Source organism: Melitaea cinxia, chromosome 17 (genome assembly GCF_905220565.1).
Source record: "Melitaea cinxia chromosome 17, ilMelCinx1.1, whole genome shotgun sequence".
Classification (NCBI taxonomy): domain Eukaryota; kingdom Metazoa; phylum Arthropoda; class Insecta; order Lepidoptera; family Nymphalidae; genus Melitaea; species Melitaea cinxia.
The window spans coordinates 7,085,326-7,106,278 of NC_059410.1; the positions used below are offsets into that span (position 1 = coordinate 7,085,326).

The 20,953-nt window shown below is 31.7% G+C and overlaps 1 protein-coding gene across 1 annotated transcript in view; it reads left to right on the forward strand.

The window, feature by feature from the left end:
* The window catches only part of LOC123661835 (G-protein coupled receptor dmsr-1-like), a 30,145-nt gene extending 9,405 nt beyond the window's left edge, over positions 1–20,740 (forward strand). The window contains exons 4-6 of the mRNA XM_045596775.1: positions 2,774–2,876; positions 13,415–13,793; positions 20,404–20,740. Coding sequence (XP_045452731.1) covers positions 2,774–2,876; positions 13,415–13,793; positions 20,404–20,627 — 706 coding nt within the window. The 3' untranslated portion in view covers positions 20,628–20,740. The remainder of the gene's footprint in view (positions 1–2,773; positions 2,877–13,414; positions 13,794–20,403) is intronic.
* The last annotated feature ends 213 nt before the right edge of the window (positions 20,741–20,953 follow it).

The following is a 20,953-nucleotide window of genomic DNA, read 5'->3' on the forward strand; positions in this document are numbered from 1 at the left end:
AAATGATTTAAGTTATTTTCGCCATAAAATGAACTTATTGCGTTTAAGTTTTTTTTTTTTCATTTAATTGTAATATAGCAGGAATATTTTTTAAACAGATAGGCTTCACTGAGGTAGGGCACAGTTCACTGAGGTAGGGCACAGCAGGAATTTCCTGCTCAAAATATATGGAGCAGCCCGACTGGGGTAGTACCTCGACCTTACAGAAGATCACAGCAAAATAATACTGTTTTCAAGCAGTATTGTGTTCCTGTTGGTGAGTAAGGTGACCAGAGCTCCTGGGGGGATTGGAGATTGGGTCGGCAACGCGCTTGCGATGCTTCTGGTGTTGCAGGCGTCTATAAGCTACGGTAATCGCTTACCATCAGGTGAGCCGTACGCTTGTTTGCCGACCTAGTGACATAAAAAAAAAGGCTTTTTCAGAAAATTAAATTGTTACTATGATTTAAATGTAAGGCGGTAAATTTACCATGTCCATGTGACGGTCATTTTATATTACTCAAGAGGCTTTTAGAATAGCTTTGATTACATAGTATTGAAAGCAAATTCTAGTTTTGAACTTATTGAATTTCAACGAAATCCTACAGCGCTTTTTACGATTTATTTTTTTAGTAGTATCGTTTAGACATTAAATTTTTTATGAGATAGAGATGTAGTTATAGGCTATATAGATAGATAGAATATACTTTATTCCAAACCACTCAGAAAAGATTAACATAAAACAATTATTTTCACATTGAGTTAGTAATGCACAAAGGCAGTCTTATCGCTTAGTAGCGATCTCTTCCAGACAATTATTACAAAGAGGAAAATATGCGTTGAAAACGTAGATGCAGCAGTGTAATTATCTGTATTATTTGTAAGTAAAACATTATGTATGCAAATATGATGAATTTACGTTTCCTAAAAACCACATATGTACAAAAAAATATTTTATATTAATATATACTAGTGGTCGCCTAGTAGTCGAAATTCGACCACATTTAACCACAGACTATAATAAACAAAAGAGTTTGTATGCGTGTATGTTTCAAATACAGGGTAGTGTGTGTAATGTTTTGAATATTGATTTAATGTATTTTTATGCATAATTTAAAAAAAGTATTCGCATTCTGCACTCCTTCTCTATATAAACTATACGTGTGCAAAATTTCACCCACCTCCGTCCGCGCGATTTTCGTAAAAAGGGGTACATAGTTTTTGCTTCACGTATTAATATATAGATTTAAATCTATATATTTAATCCTACATATTTAATTCTTGGGTACGAAGTAAAGACTACGTTGATTACAGGATTATGTCTTTGATTGAAATTAGGTAAATGTTGCATATAATTATCCTGCTGTGTGGCTACGATAGTAAAGAATATAGTCACCCCCTCTCTTCCCGTGGGTGTCGTAAGAGGCGACTAAGGGATAACACAGTTCCACTACCACTTTGGAACTTACAAAGCCAAACGATGGCGGGATAACCATCCAACTGCTGGCTTTGAAATACACAGGCCGAAGACGGGCAGCAGCATATTCGATGCGACAAAGCCAGCCCTGCGGTCATCAATCCGCCTGCCCAGCGTGGTGATTATGGGCAAAACGCACGAGTTCACGCCATTTTTGGCGTAGACTTGTGGAGGCCTATGTCCAGTAGTGGACTGTGATAGGCTGAAAACATGATGATCCTGCTTTGTGTCAGTTTTTTCTAATGTAATTATAATAAAATAAGCATAGAGTTTATGCTAGTAGGTAGCGTTAAACTAGAGTTTAAAAATGGAAATCGTCACATTAAGCTTTGGTTGTGAATTAGATGAAAGTTTTAGGTCTGTCATTGATTTACGTATTTATAATACAAGACTTAAACAAATAATAATTTATGTATGATTTTTGTATTCGAATCGATTATGTGCCCGTGAATCGTGGAAACATTTTGCATTATATGTATAGTGATTCCGATACTTAATGTTCAGTGGTGATTAAACTCAACGAGTTAATAATTTTCGACTTTTCTTCCGCCATTAATCCAAAGTCTAAATGTTTCTTTACTAGAATAAAGAATAAAAAGCTTCTATTAAACTTTAAGTCGATACAATAACACATAACTAAATACGCATAATGTTTGAACTTTTTACTTTTTATGTGGTTTTGTTTTTCTTTATCTTAAGAAGTTTTTATATCTTTTTCAAATAGTTTATTTATTTATTTATAGTTTTTTTGTTGTAAATGTAGTTGAAATTATTAGATATAAGTAATATTATGAGCTACATACTGTTAAACCTATATTTTGTAAATAATTCTTGTGTATTGGTAACATGTATTTCTATTTTGACTAGCCTGTTGGCGCAGTTAGTAGTGACCTTGCTTTCTGCTCCGGGGGTTATGGGTTCGATTCCCACCCCGAGTCTGGGTATAATATATATATATATATTTATTTATATATTCATAAATATATTTATGAAAAAAAAATATAGCAATACCAGTCGGCTTTTACCTATAACACAAGCATTAAGTTGCTTACTTTAGGAACAGACGACCGTGTGTGTATTGTGTAGATATTTATTTGTTTATTTTAAAATGCTAAGGCTTCCTGTAAAAGTTATACTCTTATACATAAAGTCTGCCTTTTGTATTATACTTTTGTATATTATATTTAAGCGAAAAATAGGTAACATTCATTGTTTGTTGGTCAAATTAAAGAAATATGATATCTCCATTGTGTATATTATACATAAGAAAATGTTTATATTTTATTAATTATAATTGTTGTGTAAATTCTTTCACAGGTATCCCTCACTCGGACCGTCCTTGTGTACTGAAAAGAGATGTTCTCTAGCTATCATAAGTAGCTTTCTGCTGCCTCCGATACTGTGCATTCCATCGTATTTAGTGAGTATCACAATTTTTTTTTCAATTTATGACGAAGCATAAATAAAATACATGTGTAAAATATAATAATACCTTAGTATTTTATGCAGATCACACAATTTCTAGATGTCGCTTATAAGATTTTGAATCCTATATCTAATATTGCACATTCTACTTATATATAAATATTATTATATTATATTATATTATACATACTCGTATGTATTATTTTATATTTTGTTTACAAAATAGTAAATACTTACTACGATGAATCTCATATAATTTTTTTCTAATGTTTACGTGAATTTCATTCCTCATCAGTCCTCCTATGAATGGTCACTTATGGTACTGTAAAATAACCGAAATCATCTAAAAAACTTAATAAACAGCGATAGAATCCTAAAAAGTTGTTTAATTACAACAAATATTTTTGTTTCATTGTACAATATTTGCTAGAATAATTTTCAAGAGTAATGGTGGTACTCCAAAAATTTAGTTCGGTGACAGATAAATGGAAGAAAGCCACACACTTTGATTACGGAACTCTAATTAGTTAATGAATAGGATATCCGGTTTGTACACTTTGCCGTTATCAAATATATATCTATATTAAATATCACACTGCGCCAACAATTATAAATATAATTGTAGAAAACATAAATGTTACATAAATGTATGTCATATATATCACGCTAACTATTAATGCAAAGAGGAAATATTAGAATGTTATTTCCGGAGTAGCACAAACGCTATTAATCACGTTGACATGAAACGTTCAATCATTACAACTTGAAGTTGATACAGACGTACACTCTTGATCTTTACTAATGTATGTCATAATTAGCGGATGGACATGTTTGTTTGTTCAAACACATTTACTAGAATGAATACTGCGGACGTAAACATTAAAATATTCCATGAAAAATTTGTCAAATATCACTTAAGCCTATAATATCCCACTACTGAGCATAGGCCCCTTTCCCAATGTAGGAGAAGGATCAGAGCTTAATCCACCACGCTGCTCCAATGGGGGTTGGCGGGTATATTCCCTACTATGAGTAACGATCGCTATCAGGTGTACATGATAACAACCGGGACCTACGGTTAACGTGCTCTTCGAGGCACGGTGGGGAGACCCACAATGACTGCACAAACACCCAGACCATGGCAAACACCCAGACCACGGCAAACACCTGTATGGCCAATACAAATGTTAATTATGAATGTAGCGTAATAAGCGAATAACATGCTTAATTTAAAATTTTCATTGTCTCATTTTACCTATCCTAATTTTCTTACACAAATGTATGCTATATTATTGGTTGTAGCTCAATATACATTTGGTCGATTTTGAAATATTTTTGAATAACTGAACAATATTTATAAACAAAGAGTAAATAATTATAGCTTCAAACTTTCAACAATAGCATAATAATATTTTTTTTACTTGTTTTTAATTATTATTACAGTACCGGATTACTATAAATCTTACGAAATTGTAAGAGTACAATTAAATAACGTGTATGTCATCGTATAATCACTAGTATTAATCTTTTATTTTTGTTATTACTTACTTTACAAACTTGAAAAATTGTCACAGTAAAATATTTAGGTGTGACGAAAACAGTTTAGGTGCCGTGCCGTGCCTCGGAGAGCACGTTAAGCCGTCGGTCCCGGTAGGGTCCCGGAAGGAAACTTATCCACCAACCCACAGTGGAGCAGCGTGGTGGATCATCATCATCATCACTTCAGCCTAACGCAGTTCACCGCAGGCCTCCACAAGTTCGCGCCAAAAATGGCGTGAACTCGTATGTGTTGCCCATAGTCAGTCACCTCGCTGGGCAGGCGGGTTGTTTTTGGTGCACCGAAGACGCTCGCAGCGTGGTGGATTAAGCTCAAATCCTTTTACTAATTGGAAAAAGAGGCCTATGCCCAGCAGTGGGATATTATAGGCTGAATTCATTGGTATTATAAATACATTTTTATTTTCCTGTCTCGTATGTATTTCATTAAGCTCGGTCAATTTAATTATTTCAGTAATAAGTATTGGAATATTGGAGTATGGATATATTGCCTTATGATAAATACTCCTGAAAATTTCAAATTAATAATAATTAATTAAACATTTTGCTTGTTATACAAAAATGTTTTTAATAATAACGGTCTTAACTTTAACTCGTAATATTGTTTGTATTTCTATTTATAGTCAATCCTGTTTGAAAGATTCAGGCCCCGACGAATTTATTTGAACAAGAAGTCTAATCTAATGGAACTTTTCCTCGAATTCCTAAACGGATGACAATCTTAAGCTGAGAGCTCGCTATTTTAAATCAAAATTAAATCCGTATTAATGTAATTAAGCGATTTGTTTGTTGATTTATTTGAACTCGCTTAATGAAACGATTTTAAAAATATTTTGGTGGAAAAAATACTATTTGACGAGAATATGAGTTAAATATAAGGTACATGAATTAAATATATCTATGGAAAGCAATCAGATCTTTGGCAATATAAGTAAAAAATAGTACAACATATTTAACAATAAAGTTAAAATATTTTTACAGACAGCAATTGAACGGTTATTTTAATTTCTACTAATTTTGTCTGTGAAATTTTCTTATACATCACTTAATCATCAATTCAGTCTATCGCAGTCCACTGCTGGACATAGGCCTCAACTCATATGGTGTTTTGCCCATAGTCACCACGCTGGACAGGCGGGTTGGTGACCAGCCCGGGCTGGCTTTGGCTTGTGTATTTGAAAGTCAGTAGTTGGATGATTGGTTATATTCTTTACTGCCGTAAACACACAGCGTATACGAATATTTTTATTTATTTTTAATCTTCTTTTACCTCACTGTAATTTTATTTTAAGGGCAAGTGTAAATGTGTTTTTTTTTAGATAAAATTAAATACATTTTTGCGTTGGCATGAGAGTATAGAGTTGGCAGTAAATATGCACAGTTTCGACCCGCTTCATTAAGTATTGAGTATGCCTTGGAGACACTTTGGTACAGCGTTTAAAAACGATTGCACGCCTCCAAAGGACGTTCTACTTTACTCTCACAAAATGAAAAATACGGAGAACGCTTACTCCTATCTGCAGAGACCAAATCAACTTATCGAATTTATTATCGTTGTATGGTCGTTTATTTTTATATTTATTAGTTCCTTAATAAGATACTAGAGAGAACTGGTAGGTATAAGCTACAAACAATAGTTTAAAAAAAGTTTTAGATTTTCCAATATTGGCATTTTATTCTTTTTTATTTTTTATAGTGTAACTGGATGTTTTAATGAATTTATAATAATGGTAGCTTTGTATCGAAGAATATTTTTATTGTAGTTTGTTAAAAAAGTGGCTTGTAGCGTAAATTATTGACTTCTTTGAGAAATTCAATTTTTATAACGATGTTTGTTACTTATAACCGTGGAAGTGCTGTTATAACGCAATTAATTTTATATAAAGTAATAAGTTAATTAGTTTTTTTCATAAATACAAAAAAATGTAATTATATCAAATATAACGTATTAAATAATATACATATATTTAAGTCAATGTTAAAATAACATTTAACCGTTTTGAAGCTAATAAAATGGAAAAAAAATGTTCTGTCTGTCATAATATTTTTACACACTTTATTAGCTTCACATGTATGTTTGTATGTTTGTAACCAACTTCTTTGAAGTTCGTTTTGACCCATTTCAAACTTCAGATTTAATTTAAACTTAGTAGACTTATCAAGGACCGAAGCCAATACACTAATTTCAAAAGATTATTTCTTTTTAGTTTGGTTTATTTATAAAAGCATGTTTTTTGTTTTTTTTTTAACTATTATTTATTTTTTACTTTCGCTGAGATGAATTATAACACAAATTATACTGATATAATAAGGTTAACATGTGTCAAACTTCAATTAGCTTATTGTTTACTAAGAACGATTTGATTGTTAAAAAGGGCATCGAATATTTTGTTTTCTAATTATTCTTAATATTATATAACTTAAAAAAATAATAAATATATGTTTCTTAAAATACAGAAACATTTTATTTATTTTTTAACTATGTCATTTTCCTTTTAAAGCAATTCTATAAATCTATTCAGAAATTTACCATTTAATATTTCAATAAAATATAAAACTTCCGTCTCTATTCTTTATACTTTTGGGCTTTATACTTGGAAGGACTTTTGGGCTTTATCGCCAAGTAACCAGTTCCAAAAAAAATAAATATAAAAAAAGAATTCAACAAATTTTAAGCGATAACAAAGGAAATATAGTCTCCTTTTTTGTTAATTAACTTTGGTGGAATGGTTTTGTATGGTTTAGTATTTAAATAAATATATTGATATATTTGAGATTTCTAAGCTATCTGACATATTTTAGCATATATATATATATATATATAATGTTGTCACTACTTTTATAATCTTTAATACGTTTCAAATTTTTATTTATATCTTTGTCGTATTTAAGATCTTCCAAAAATAATGTAATGAAGAATTCCGAAGATCAATATAGAAGATAATAGACAGTCAATACGTAAAAATTGTCTCAAAATTAACTTTAAAACTTTTGTTATGTACATAATATATTGTACTAAAATAGAGCAAGCCAAACGAAATAAACAGTGCTTTCCGAATATCATAACGAAATAATAAAAAAAAACTTTAGTTGGATGTGAATATACATTGAGTCACCAAGATTTGATTCAAAATCAAACAGCTTTATTCAAATAGGCCCCAAGAGCACTTTCGAATCGTCATTTTACAAATTAAAACTTAAAAATAAATTATTATTTTTGTAAAAGCAAAGTTTCACTAACCTAAGCTCAAGCACCACCGATTCGGTATTTAGATTCGGCAGAAAAGAATCGGCAAAAAACTCCGCAGTTACTCTTTTGAAAAATAATATATAAACTGTGTTTTAGTACAAAATTAGTAACACGTTGCATAAAATACAGGGTCACTAAGTCCACACATATTTATCAACTATGTAATCCTGCACCGAATAATAAGCTTTATCTATTTTTTTTTTAATAAAAACTTTATTTTATGTTGAGACAATTCCAAAATTTTTGTGGGATTTTATTATACATGCGAATACCATAACCCAGAAAGGACGTTTACTTTGCGCAGTCGGAAACTTGGAGTTAAAATTTTGTTATTTCTTTTTGTTATTCTTTAGGCAGCCAGCAGAGCGATCTAATTTATACTCAAACATATTTCATATAGGCGTGGTACAGTAGGTAAACTCTGTGTGTGATATATTCAGTCATATAATTGATAGCTGTAAAGATACGTCTTTATATACATACATGAAAAACGTTTTAATTTTAAAATACTTCAAAAATGGGGTTACATTTTGTGGTGTTGTTGACATTGATTGACTTTATACTCTTTTTTCAATTTAATTGGGGTCAATGAAGATTGATGTAAAATATATGACTGAGTTCTTGTTGAACTCGGGTATAATAGGTTCCATTAATTCTATATATTGTATATATTATTCATTATTTATTTTATACTTTATTGTACACCACAAATACATTACAAACAAAGCTAAGGATAGTTACATATCATGTAGTACAATGGGCGGACTTATGGCTAATTAGCTATCTCTTCCAGACAACCCAAACATAAAAAAAAAACTTTATCGAGATTGGGTAGGTGGTGTAGTTGTATAATAAACTTACATGTCCATAAACAAAAAGGAAAATAAAACCAAAAAAGAATTGTATGATAATTATCATGTACTAATCGTCTCCACCTTAACCCTAAACTTGGCAGCGATAAAAGTGATCGATTTATTATATTTTTTTTAATCTATATAGTTAATAAGGTATAATAATATATGAGAAAAATCTAAAAAAAATATATTTTTTATATATTATGATATATAGCATGTATCTTATAAGATACATTGCCAAGTCTTCTACATTTTATTTTAAAATCAATGTGTGTCCTTAAGGATACATTGCCTAGGGAAGAGAGAAAAATATTTTTTTTTAAGACAAAGTACTTTAATATGACATGACTTTTTAAACATGAAGTATGAAGAATAATAATGCTTATTAACATCTTTTTTCACGTCAGAACAATTACAAAACAAAACTTAAAAAATTAACGTACTTTTTTATATCATGGCACACCTAAAATGGGTTTTCTGTGGCTTCTACCTTCCTTCTTCCTACGACCTTCCGTCATAAATCGACTATCAAACAACTAAGACGAACACTTTCAAGAAATGGTCGGATTTTGTAATATCGATCACCGTTGTCTCGTAGATTATCTGCAAAATGCAGATATCTTCGAATTTGCTGGAACCGTTTAATGCTCATTACATCAGCTACTTTATCGAATCTTAAAAAGGCTGACCAATAGTCAGTAGTATTGTACGCCAACAATGTACCTTTTAATTGGAAATGGTACAAGGTCGTTTGTTCCACCATCATTTGTATTATATCGTCAGATAGGAAGATAGCAAAATATTCTGCAGGACTGTGTATTAGGAGGTTTGCTAAATATTTTTCGATTTCTGCATTCCCACGAAAATGTTGGGTTGTCCATTTTTTTTCTAGGTTTTTTGTTTGAAGGTTTTTTTATGACACCTGTAGATTTTTTTCAATCCGGACTGAGTTGCATTAGAAGAGGAAACGGCCGGACAACTGCTCAAGCTATTTGTTGCAACTGATGGTAAGTGTGGATTTATGTCAGAAACTGCTACATTATGTTGGAACTGTACATTTCGAGCAGCTGGAGAATTAGACTGTACTAATGGAGTCAGAGGTGAATGTGTTGGAGCCAGTGGACTACACGTAGTAACATCAGGACAAGACGAAGTCGATGTAGGTAGAACGACTGATTGATTTCCATCTTTAGTTGATACTACATTTTCTTCTGTTTCGCTATCATTGTCTAAAAGCAAATGTAAGTTTTCTAACGATGGAGCTTTAGATGGAACAGGTGAGCTGTCAGAATCAGATATATGTGCAGGAAGTTTCAATTCGTCTTCCGAAGTTTCGCTTTTTCTAATATGAATCTGCTCTTGGCTTAGTTACTAATGCCAAAATTCGCTGAGATCTTGTGATTGATTGCAAACCATGAAATTATTTAATGATAAAACAACGTAGAAGATTCAAACAAGACTTAATTAACTAAATAGTGTTTATTTTATTAATTATGTCAAGAAAAAGATAAAAAAAATGTATTTATTTATTTCACCGAATCACTGGCAATGCATCCAAAAATGCACATTACCACTCCCAAGCAATAATATTCGTAACATGGCAATGTATCTCTAAGTGCACACGACAAAATCAATGTAGTCCGTCAATGAACCTGGCAATGTGCATTTATGGATACATCAGGAAAGACGTCTGTATTTTACCAGGAAATTAAACTATTTACTATCAGATACAAATTAAAACCTATAGTTCAATTATTTAACTATAAAATAAATACATTAGCTACTTCCTAAATAAGCAAAATAAGAAAATTTAGTGAATTCTTGCCTTGAGCCTCGTAGCCGCACGCGCAGGGTCCGAGATCTTGCGAGCTACTGTCAAATTGTGTAACCAGGGCACAAAAATATATTTATTGGTAGAAAGTTTATAACTCATGCTACCATTATATGAAAAAAATATATTATAAAGCAATCGCTGTAACCCAGCAGATTTTTTAAAATAAAATGTGCATTATTAGATACGCTGCCAAGTTTAGGGTTAATATAGTGATCCGTAAAGTGGTTTTTAAAAGTCAAAAGTGATCTAGCCTCTTTTATAGGTAGGGGCAGACTTATAGTAAGGACAGATTGAATAGGAATGAAATCTAGTTTTTGTTGAGGAAAAGGTTTAAATGGTGAAAAGCTAGCTTTTCAAGAGTTTTGAAAGGAAAAGAAGGATGGAGATCGGCCGGAAGTCAGAAAGACTGGCAGCATTAGCTTTTTAGGAAGTGGGATAATCTGTGCATCCTTCAACGCATTACGAAATTTACAACAAGTGATAAAATAGTTAAGAAAGTGTCCTAAAATAGGAATGATAATTTCTAAGATAGGAATGAACATATGAACATGACATCTAAACCGGAAAGAAATATTTGTCCAAACACAAACACCCATTCCGAGTGGGAATCGAAGCCGCAGACCGTTGATATTTTAGGCAACTACTCGCACCACTACATCAGAGCGGTTGTTGAAAATAAAACGTTATTATAATAATTTTCATCTTTTCAGAGACATTTGACGTAGTTGCTTCAAATTCTACGTGGTTAGAATATGTAATGTAAATGTCTTTTCTCTTTGTGAGAATTTTATATCTTAAATTGTACCCTTTTTTCGAAGTGAAACTTCTTTAGGCGCACGAGGGGTCTTTACGGATCAAACGAGTCACGGCACCGCGTCACGAGCCACAAATTTTTAAACGTCCATACACGTTGAACACACCGATTCTTCTCGTCCGATCACTGAAGTTAAGCAATGTCGGGTGCGGTCAGTACTTGGATGGGTAACGCCTGGGAACGCCCCGTGACGTTAGCTTTTTGTTTTTTTATTCAATTTGTTTTTTATCACTTTTTTTAATGAATTTGGCAAAGAACTTGCACTTCTGACGTGTGTACTTTGTACGCGCACAAATTTTTTTTTGTTGACCCAGAGGAAATCTCTAACGGATGCCCCCAGCCCGGGTGAGCTGGAGAGTATGTCCGATTCACACAGACTAAAATCTCTGACGCTAAGCATTTCTGCGATCCCATCGGCATCTTATATTGTACCTACTAAAATGAAATCATATAAAATAACATGATGATTAATCTATTGTAAAATTTAACAATTTATCGTTATGTATGTTCATAGATGTTTAACAAAATTTAACAATGCGATACAATAAAACAACACAACAAAGAAGACAAAATTATTCAGAACGAATACATCTAAGTCAAGTGATTGATTAAGGGCGGAATCGTGCGGTACAGAACAATTAATGGAGCTTGGTTTATCGGCCAAGGTTTCCACTCACACCTTAAATTGATCGATGATGCTATTTTTAACCTTCCGTACTCAGAAATCGTATCGATTTTTGTTTTGCATTATTTTAACTATCGGCCTATTATTAAACAAAAACCTTTAAATTAAGTTTCTGGTCTCTACTTCTATTTCGTATATATTTTTAGATTTTCGATGTATGTACGAGTCATGATTATCCCTATAACTTAATGGATCTTATGCAATTCAAATAGTCATCACATCATATTGTCATCAAAGAACATAACACACATTGATTGTTGTTTTTTCCTCTCAGCCCATTAACGTCTTAGTTGTACAAAGCCGTGTCACACAGTGAATAGACTCTGCAATATGATGTAACAATCACAGATTGATACCAATTGTGTGACCAAGCGACTGCTTATTGCAGTTATCACATTGGATAATGGTAATAAATTGATAACGGAATATTACGTGTTATTAGCGTGATAAAAGCAAAAAAGAAATGATATACGAGATAAAATATTCATTATATTTATTATTATATATACCTACCTAAAAACAGTGAGATAGGGTTATGAATACTTAAGTTGTTTATCATCAAAATCCTATTTTGTCACAGCTTTTGAAGTTATTTTAGGAATATTTTAATAACTAGTTGCTGCCCGCGACGTCGTCTGCGTGAACGCTATACAGCACCAAAAATACCTACGATTATACCTTTCTAAATAATATTCATTTACTCGTTTCTTCATTACATTTTATATCTACAGAAAAATCTCATAGATGGCGCTGCTTTAAAATTGTCTTGTCTACATAAATTCATTTAATTATGTTTATCGGCTTAGTTACTTATATTGCGTGATTTTTATAGTGTGAAGCTAGTTTATATAGCATGGTTATCAACATAATAACAACAGCATTCAAATATGTCTCGTTAGATTACACGTTGTTACAGAATGCGTTGAGGAAATAAAGGTTCACTGCTCGTTCCCGGTAGGTGATAGCATAATAATATGTAGCCTATATGTTGTCCCGATTTCTTAATAATATTCGTGCCAAATTTGAAGTAAATCCATGCGGTACCTTTTGAGTTTATCCCGGACATACATATAGACAAACAGACAAAGAGACAAAAATTCTAAAAACTATATTTTTGGCTTCGGTATCGATTGTAGATCACACCTCAAGTATTCTTTTAAAAAATATTCAATGTACAGTTTTGACTTTCCTACCATTTTATTATATGTATATAAAATATGTACTCGTATTCACAAAGTGCTAAAAATATAGCTATAACTTTGTATACATTCAATATGAAACTTAACGAGTCGCGAGTTTTTTCCATTTAATACACCGATGATTCTGTAGAATGTTCTGGTATAATTAATCTACCACTATTTTTAGTATCCTTTAAAACTTTTAGCTCAAAAGTTAGTTGAGATATTAATTTTAGCCAAATAATAATTATACTAATACTTTATTAGCCCATATTATTTTTAAGCTATGGATTACCTTACCGTTTGTGATCTATTATAGTTATGATGGAATATTTTTTAATCATATATATTTTCTTTCTAGGTATTCACGATACACGAAGACTTTACTTTAGACCGGCCCCCGTCGAAGGTTTACTATGTGGATTCGAATTACGACGGTAGCCTTTATCAGATGAACTTTTGGGTCCACTCTGTTGTTATTAAGTTACTGCCTTGCGTGATCCTAACAGTGATTAGTGCGTGGTTAATCCGGGTGTTATACCGAGCGAATAGCCGGAAAAAAGCACTCAAGGGATATAGTGCTTGCCCAGTAAGTACCGTCGTCAATGGCAACGGGAATCTTTTCACGAGAAAGTCGACTAAGCGATCTAAAGCCGAGAGGAGGACAGACCGAACCACGAGAATGCTTGTCGCAGTACTTCTTTTGTTCCTATTGACAGAATTCCCACAAGGTATTTTGGGTAAGTAATTTCAAATAGTAATAATTTCGTTATTTGTATCTAAAATTTGTGTATAATTCTAATTAAACGTACTGTTACGATTTACTGACACCATATATATATATAAATGTTTGTCTGTATGTCCTTGATAGACTCGATCATGTCATGGATCTTCAGCAATGTGTTGTGCATGAGCCCACAAAGGTTTCTGAGTTGGTACGACCAACAAAAAAAAAGCGTAGCAACGTGCGCAGGGTTTAGCTAGTTGATTGATAAAAGAAACATATTGTATTTCTTTGCCTCCTGTGACAAGTGATATATATAAGTCGAAGATCATAAGGGAGAAATTTTAAAGGAGAGCAAAAACAAGATTTCAAAAATTTCTTGTTGAGGAAATATCTTGTTTTGTCGAGTAAAACCTTTTCTTTCGATATATATTTTATTTAGTTTTCTTTTTTGGTAAGCATTTAATTTTAAAGGTAGTTTACGAAAAAAACATTTGAGTTATATCTTTTACACAATTGTTAATGACTTAAATTATGTGATAAGTGATACTTGTACAGTTAAATCAATTACACCTATAACTTTTCTTTGTGTTAACTCGAGAATAATGTTCCTAGCGGAATGTTCCTCAAACAAAAGATGAAGAAATTTTAGCCTTAGACTTACTCGTAATTGTTTGTTATCACTCTCCTATTTACATGCTTTACCTGAATTCAGCTAGATTACGAAAGTTTAGGTTCAAAAGGATATAACTCTATACATTAATATACACGAAAAGTGACTGTAACTGAGTGTACTTAAAATTAATTGTGAAATATATATATTATACACGAATTTTTTGATAGACTTATAGCACTTTTCGAAAAAAAAATCCGTTACTGTAGCAAATAGAACCTTGAACCTTGAATTAGACCAAAAAATTGTTATTTTATTTCCGATAATGCTCAGGTTAAAATCGCAAAAAAGGTTACTTACTTCAATCCACTCATCGCAGGATGCACAGATTTAGACGTTGGTTCGATTAAGAATTACAAAAATTGTTGTTTTTCATAAATTAATTCAATAAAAATGTGCTAGGTTTAAACATATTATTAAAGTGAACTTATGAATAATAATAAATAAGTAATTTTTAATTTAATCTCAAGTTTTATCAAAGTACGCAATCATAAGCTACAGCTAGTTAATATAACTATATACATATATAGTTCTTAAGAAATAATATTTATCAATATGTAGTTCTTAAGAAAATAGAAAATATCATTTGAAAAAATATATATAATATACATAGAAATACTACTATATTACGTATTTCAAAATATTAAACTGAATACCATAATATTATCTTGGAACAGTTTCATTCTTTGATTGTGATCAAAACGAATTGTGCCAAATACAATTTCTCTGTATAAAATATTGAAGGTGTTTCCGTGTTTTCATTCAATTTTCTTCGTTCCAGATTTTAGACTATATACTCCAATAGTCGCTTGGCTTATCTAAGAAAACATTGATTGAGTATTCGATTAATCATACTATAATATTTTGGTTGACAGAATATTTTCTACTTTAGCAGAAAATTATTTGAAGTATCGAATAGTTGCTAAGATTTTTTTTTATAAAGATTAACCTAAAAGTAATAAACGTAAAAGACAGACAATGAATTTAATAAAATAATTGTGTTTTTTTTACATTTAATAAAGTTAATTTATATTATATAATTTGACTAGTTATATTAGAGTACAGTTTTGAAAAACCAATCGAAAAAATGTTGTCCTGTCTAAACTTCAGTTGGTGTTCTAAATAAACGCGAATAGCTGACGACGATATTAGTGGCGCTAAATTTATTTAACGATATCAAAGGTCGCGAAGAACATTTTTCGATAAAAAAATTAACTTGAATCATATATATATATATGTGTGTCTTTTAGTTCACGTATCTTACCTCAGAACTTTTTACTGGGTGGACCGATTGCGATAATTCTTTTTTAAATCGAAAGGTGATGATTGTCATGTGGTTCTATTTAAATTCGATCGATAATTTAATGACTGCTTTTTGAGGAATCTTTGATATTTACTTGACGTTGATGCTTGACTTAGATCTCGCGTATTTTTAACCGACTTCAAAAAAGGAGGGGGTTACTCAATTCGACCGTATATATGTTTTTTTTTAATGTATGTTCGGGGATAACTCCGTCGTTTATGGGCCGATTTCGATAATTCTGTTTTTGTTGGTAAGGAGATATCCTAAGTATTGTACCATGATAAGGAAACTAGGATCTGATGATGGAATCCCAGATAAATCGAGCGAAACTCGAAAATCCGCATAACTTTGTACTGGGTATACCGATTTTGATGGTTTTTAATTTATTCGAAAGCCGATGTTTATCATGTGGTCACATTTAAATTTCATCGAGATCTGATTACAACTCGTGACTGACAATGTCTATTTACTTAACTATTTTTTCGTCTACCTACGTTGTTACTTTTGTTACTTACTTGTCGATGTAATTGAAGTCGGTTTTTTCGTTTGCCTGCAAACACAATTATTAGTTTTTTCTTCTTCCTACGCAGGTCGATGTAATCAAGTCGAGGTTTTTTTTTTCGTTTCCGAGCAAACAATATTATTACGTAAATTGGCCGAATGTTTGGGTTGCTGAATGTTGTGATTTTTGCTAATATTGTTGTTATGCACAGTAAAAATGTTTCAATAAATTTATGGTTGATTTTAGTATTCACTTTAATATACTATAGGAATTCAGTCACTCAATTAATTTCCGGCTCGTTCTTATTTCCTAGTGGTTTGAGAAACAACCGATTAGAATCTAGTATGGGGGGGGAGTGTTCAGTGGGAATTCTCAATTGAAGGTGCTGAGACGGTGCGCCTTGGGTATTGTGGTACCAGAAGTTGTAACGAGCACTAATTGTTTCAGACTCTTGAAGTATAAAATGATTATATTAACTGATTATAATAATTATTAATAAAAACTATTGTTACCACTTCCTTCTTATGACCTTTCTGCAGACACGTGGATAATAAACTGCTCTAACATATTTTCTAGATAGTTGTCAACTTCTTATATTTTTGTTTCGATCTTGGTTATCACATGATTGACACATGACATTTTTGGATATTCACTTAGCTACTCCTTGTAACAAAAGATTTCGAACTTCATCATTACTAAGCTGTATTTAATTATACTATCTATTTCTAATAAATAATGTACAGTATAATATTATTTTCAATCAAGTAAAAATGTTTACGTAGTTCAACAGTTCGTGTATCGTGAAATAACGGCGTGTACAACGTAGACTTGAATTCCTATTGAGCTTCATATTGTCTGGGCAATTTCATTGTGTGATCTATAACAATCAGAATCTTGAAATGATTTAAACAAATTGAATATTATTTGTTTTTCACGCTTAACTACACGAAACATGTCCGCCATAACTCATGCACGAACAACATCGTCTGGTTTACTCACTAAACTACACGCAGAGCTAGACGCAGGTAGTCGCTGAGTCTACTAAGCGTCATAATAAGCGCGAATTTTAAATAGTCGTTAATTTTTTTTTTTGTAATTTTCAAATCTTATGCGCAATTTCAATTTTAATTCCGAAAGAAATTTTTACAAAGTATTAATTTTTTTTAAAAGGATGAAGTAAATCAGTAAAGTCGTTCTCAAGTAGCGTGACCAGAGGAAATGGGGATTCATTTGATTTTATAAGTTCTTATTTTTTATTACATAGCTAGATTAATATCCGTAGAACTTATTATATTAAATTTCATATAAACATATTATACATATAATTCTTATTATATAAATTCTAAACTGAGGTAGGGCATATAAGGAAATTTCCTTCTGAAAATATGGAGCAGCCCGACTGGGGTAGTAGTACCTCGACCTTATAGAAGATGAAAGATCATAGCTAAATAATACTGTTTTCAAGCAGTGTTGTGTTCCTGTTGGTGAGTAAGGTGACCAGAGATCCTGGGGGTATTAGGGGGTAGGGTCGGCAACGTGCTTGCAATGCTTCTGGTGGTGCAGGCGTCTATAAGCTACGGTAATCGCTCATCTCATCATCGCTCGCTCATCTCATCAGGTGGGTCGTACGCTTGTTTGGAGACCTAATAATATTAAAAAAAAACGACGAAAAAAAGCGACGAAATAAAAACATTTTTTCAAGATAATCTTTTACGAAGAATGTTTTATATTTCCATTAGCGAAAGTAAATTTGTTACGTAATTGAAGGTATAACATACTTGAATGTTTATAAATATCATCTTAAATAAGTTCATTAAATCTACGTATACATATGATGTAATGAACTTGGATACAATGCGCCAGAAAGCGTGTTATATCGAGAAATCTTCAATGTATTATAATCATCATTGTATCGTTAAAATAGTTCAAACATCTTCCTGGATGATTCAGAAAGGTCATTTTTAACCGACTTCAAAAAAGGAGAACGTTACTCAATTAGACGATGTATATATATATATATATATATATATATATATATTTAATGTATGTTCGGGGATAACTTCGTCGTTTATGAACCGATTTTGATAATTCTTTTTTTGTTGGAAAGGAGATTTCCCCAGTGTGGTACCATAATAAGCACACCAGGATCTGATCATGGAATCCCAGAGAAATCGAGGGAAAACCTCGAAAATCGTAGTGACGACTAGTGCGTTTTTTAATTTTTTTATCAACTTACGTTGTATTACTTGTCTTCGTTATTTAAGTTGGTTTTTTGTCGTCTGCGAGCAAACCCAATTATTATATAAAGGCTAATTATTAAAATAAAAAAATCTTTAATAATAATAGAAAAACACTAATAAAAAGGGCTTTAGGTATCTTAATTTGTGAGGTATACAGTAAACATAATTATTAAGTATTAAATCTATTTAATACATAAAATATTAAAGTTGAGTTTAATTTATTTGGATTTCATATCTATTATAATTTTTTTAATAAATGTAATAAAAATACTGATGACTATTAACTTTGTCAAACCATCCCGGTTGTTATCCTGTATATCTGATAGCGATCGTTAGTTACTCATAGAATATATTCGTCAACAGAGCAGCGTGGTGGATTAAGATCTGATCTTTCTCCTACATGGGAAAAGAGGCCTCTGCCCAACTGTGGGATATTGCAGGCTGAAACGTATTAATGTTGAAGAAATTCTTCTTTTGTATTCGTACATATACGATGAATATAAGAAAAACTTTTATTAAAATCTGTATTTAATAAAATGTTTGCTTAGAAGGAAATAAAATCAGAGTTTGTACTACGTTTTGATAAAAAATAGCGCCTGTTTCTCGCTCATAATACGTAACATCTGTCAGTTATACGAACTTCAATATAAATCACAATGACGTCTGATACGATTTTGTTAAAATAGTGTTCAGCCCAGCTGGAACACGTTTTCCCTTTTTCCTTTGGTTGGCTCATCGTCAAAAATAACCTCGGGGAATAAGCGAGACCGGTGGGGATAAGCGCTGTTTGTAAAAAGTATTTGTGAATAAAAGTTGCGCAGTACAAACGATATTATTTGTTGTCGATTCGATTGTCATTGTTAATGTTTTACTAGAGTTTAACAAATTTCATAGTAGTAAAATCAGGACACCTTATGTCGTGGTAAGCGAAATTTAACAAGGCAATATAATTTTATGTAGTCTATCTATCGTTAATGATTCGTTGGTGTAGCGGTGACAGTATTGACTGTTTGCAGATTGACGCTTATGAGAAATAATTATATTCTAATATATAAAATTCTCGTGTCATGGTGTTAAACATTGAACTCCTCGGAAACGGCTCGACCGATTTTAATAAAATTTTGTGGGCATATCAGGTAGGTCTGAGAATGGGCCAACATCTATTTTTCATACCCCTAAGTTATAAGGGGGGGGGGGGGATTAAGCGGGTTAATAACATATATGGCAAAACAACGTTTGCGGGGTCAGCTAGTAGACTATATTTTTTTTCTCGTCTGGGTGTTTTTCTTTGTAATAAGTGTACTTTCGGGCCTCCGAAACAGAATTGATCGTATCTCGCCGTGTCACGTCGCAACATCTTGTCTTTTTTATCGCTCATATAATACAATAAGTAATGTCTTTCAAAATGATTTTTTTATTAATTTGTTTTAGATTTTAGAAGTTTGACAATTTGATCAATTTTACTCGTGTAATATATAATAAAGTAAGACATTGTTTTGTCTCTAAAAATAATATTCTTTTGATGCAGTATCACATTTACCTCGCAAACACATTACCGGTTTTGTTATTTTTGATGGTTTTAATGCATTAGTCAGTAATATGAGTTGTTTGAAAACTAAAAATATAAACATGAATTAGAAGTTTAGTGTTACAAGTGTTTGGTTTTACGAATCGACAATGTTTACAGTGTTTAATGTACTACAGTTGTTTTGAAATTGGTTCACAGATAATTATGGAGTACAAATTAAAAATAAAAATGACTACGTTTTTATTTTAATTATACATATTATATCTTTGTGGAGCTATTCTGTAAATCGGTACAAATAAACATAGTTATGTGAAACGTTAAAAAAAAAAATAAAGAATTTATTTAAAGAATGTACTTAATCTAGAACTTTTCTGACTCAGGTTTAATGAGCGGCTTGTTGGGCAGATGTTTCTTCAAGAGATGCTACGATCTCTTCGGCGAGTTAATGGACGCTCTCGCTCTCCTCAACGGAGCCATCAATTTCATTCTATACTGCTCCATGTCTAAGCAGTTCAGGACAAACTTCAGACAAATTCTTTGGAACCGATGTTCTCCGACTCCTCGTGCCAGCTCTCATACAGAGTTACAAACCACATATGTATGAAAGAGAATGAAACAAAACAATCATATTTAAAAATAACAACAAGTTAGAGGAAAATTAAACTAAAATGGAAGAAGTTTTTCTATAAGCTACGAAATAGTAATGAGTAAATTATTCATATTATATGTGTGTAAAATAATTTTAGCAATTTAGTGAATAAACTTCGAACGAAAAGCATTCGCTATTGCGGTGTTACTGTTCTTCTAACACGCAGTAAAAAATATTCTATGGAATTATTTCTAGGAAATGAAGATTAACGATGCCATTAAGCTTTTATTAATGGGCTTCTAAAAGTCTTTTGAAATGTTAAACATGAAAACATCTCTGTA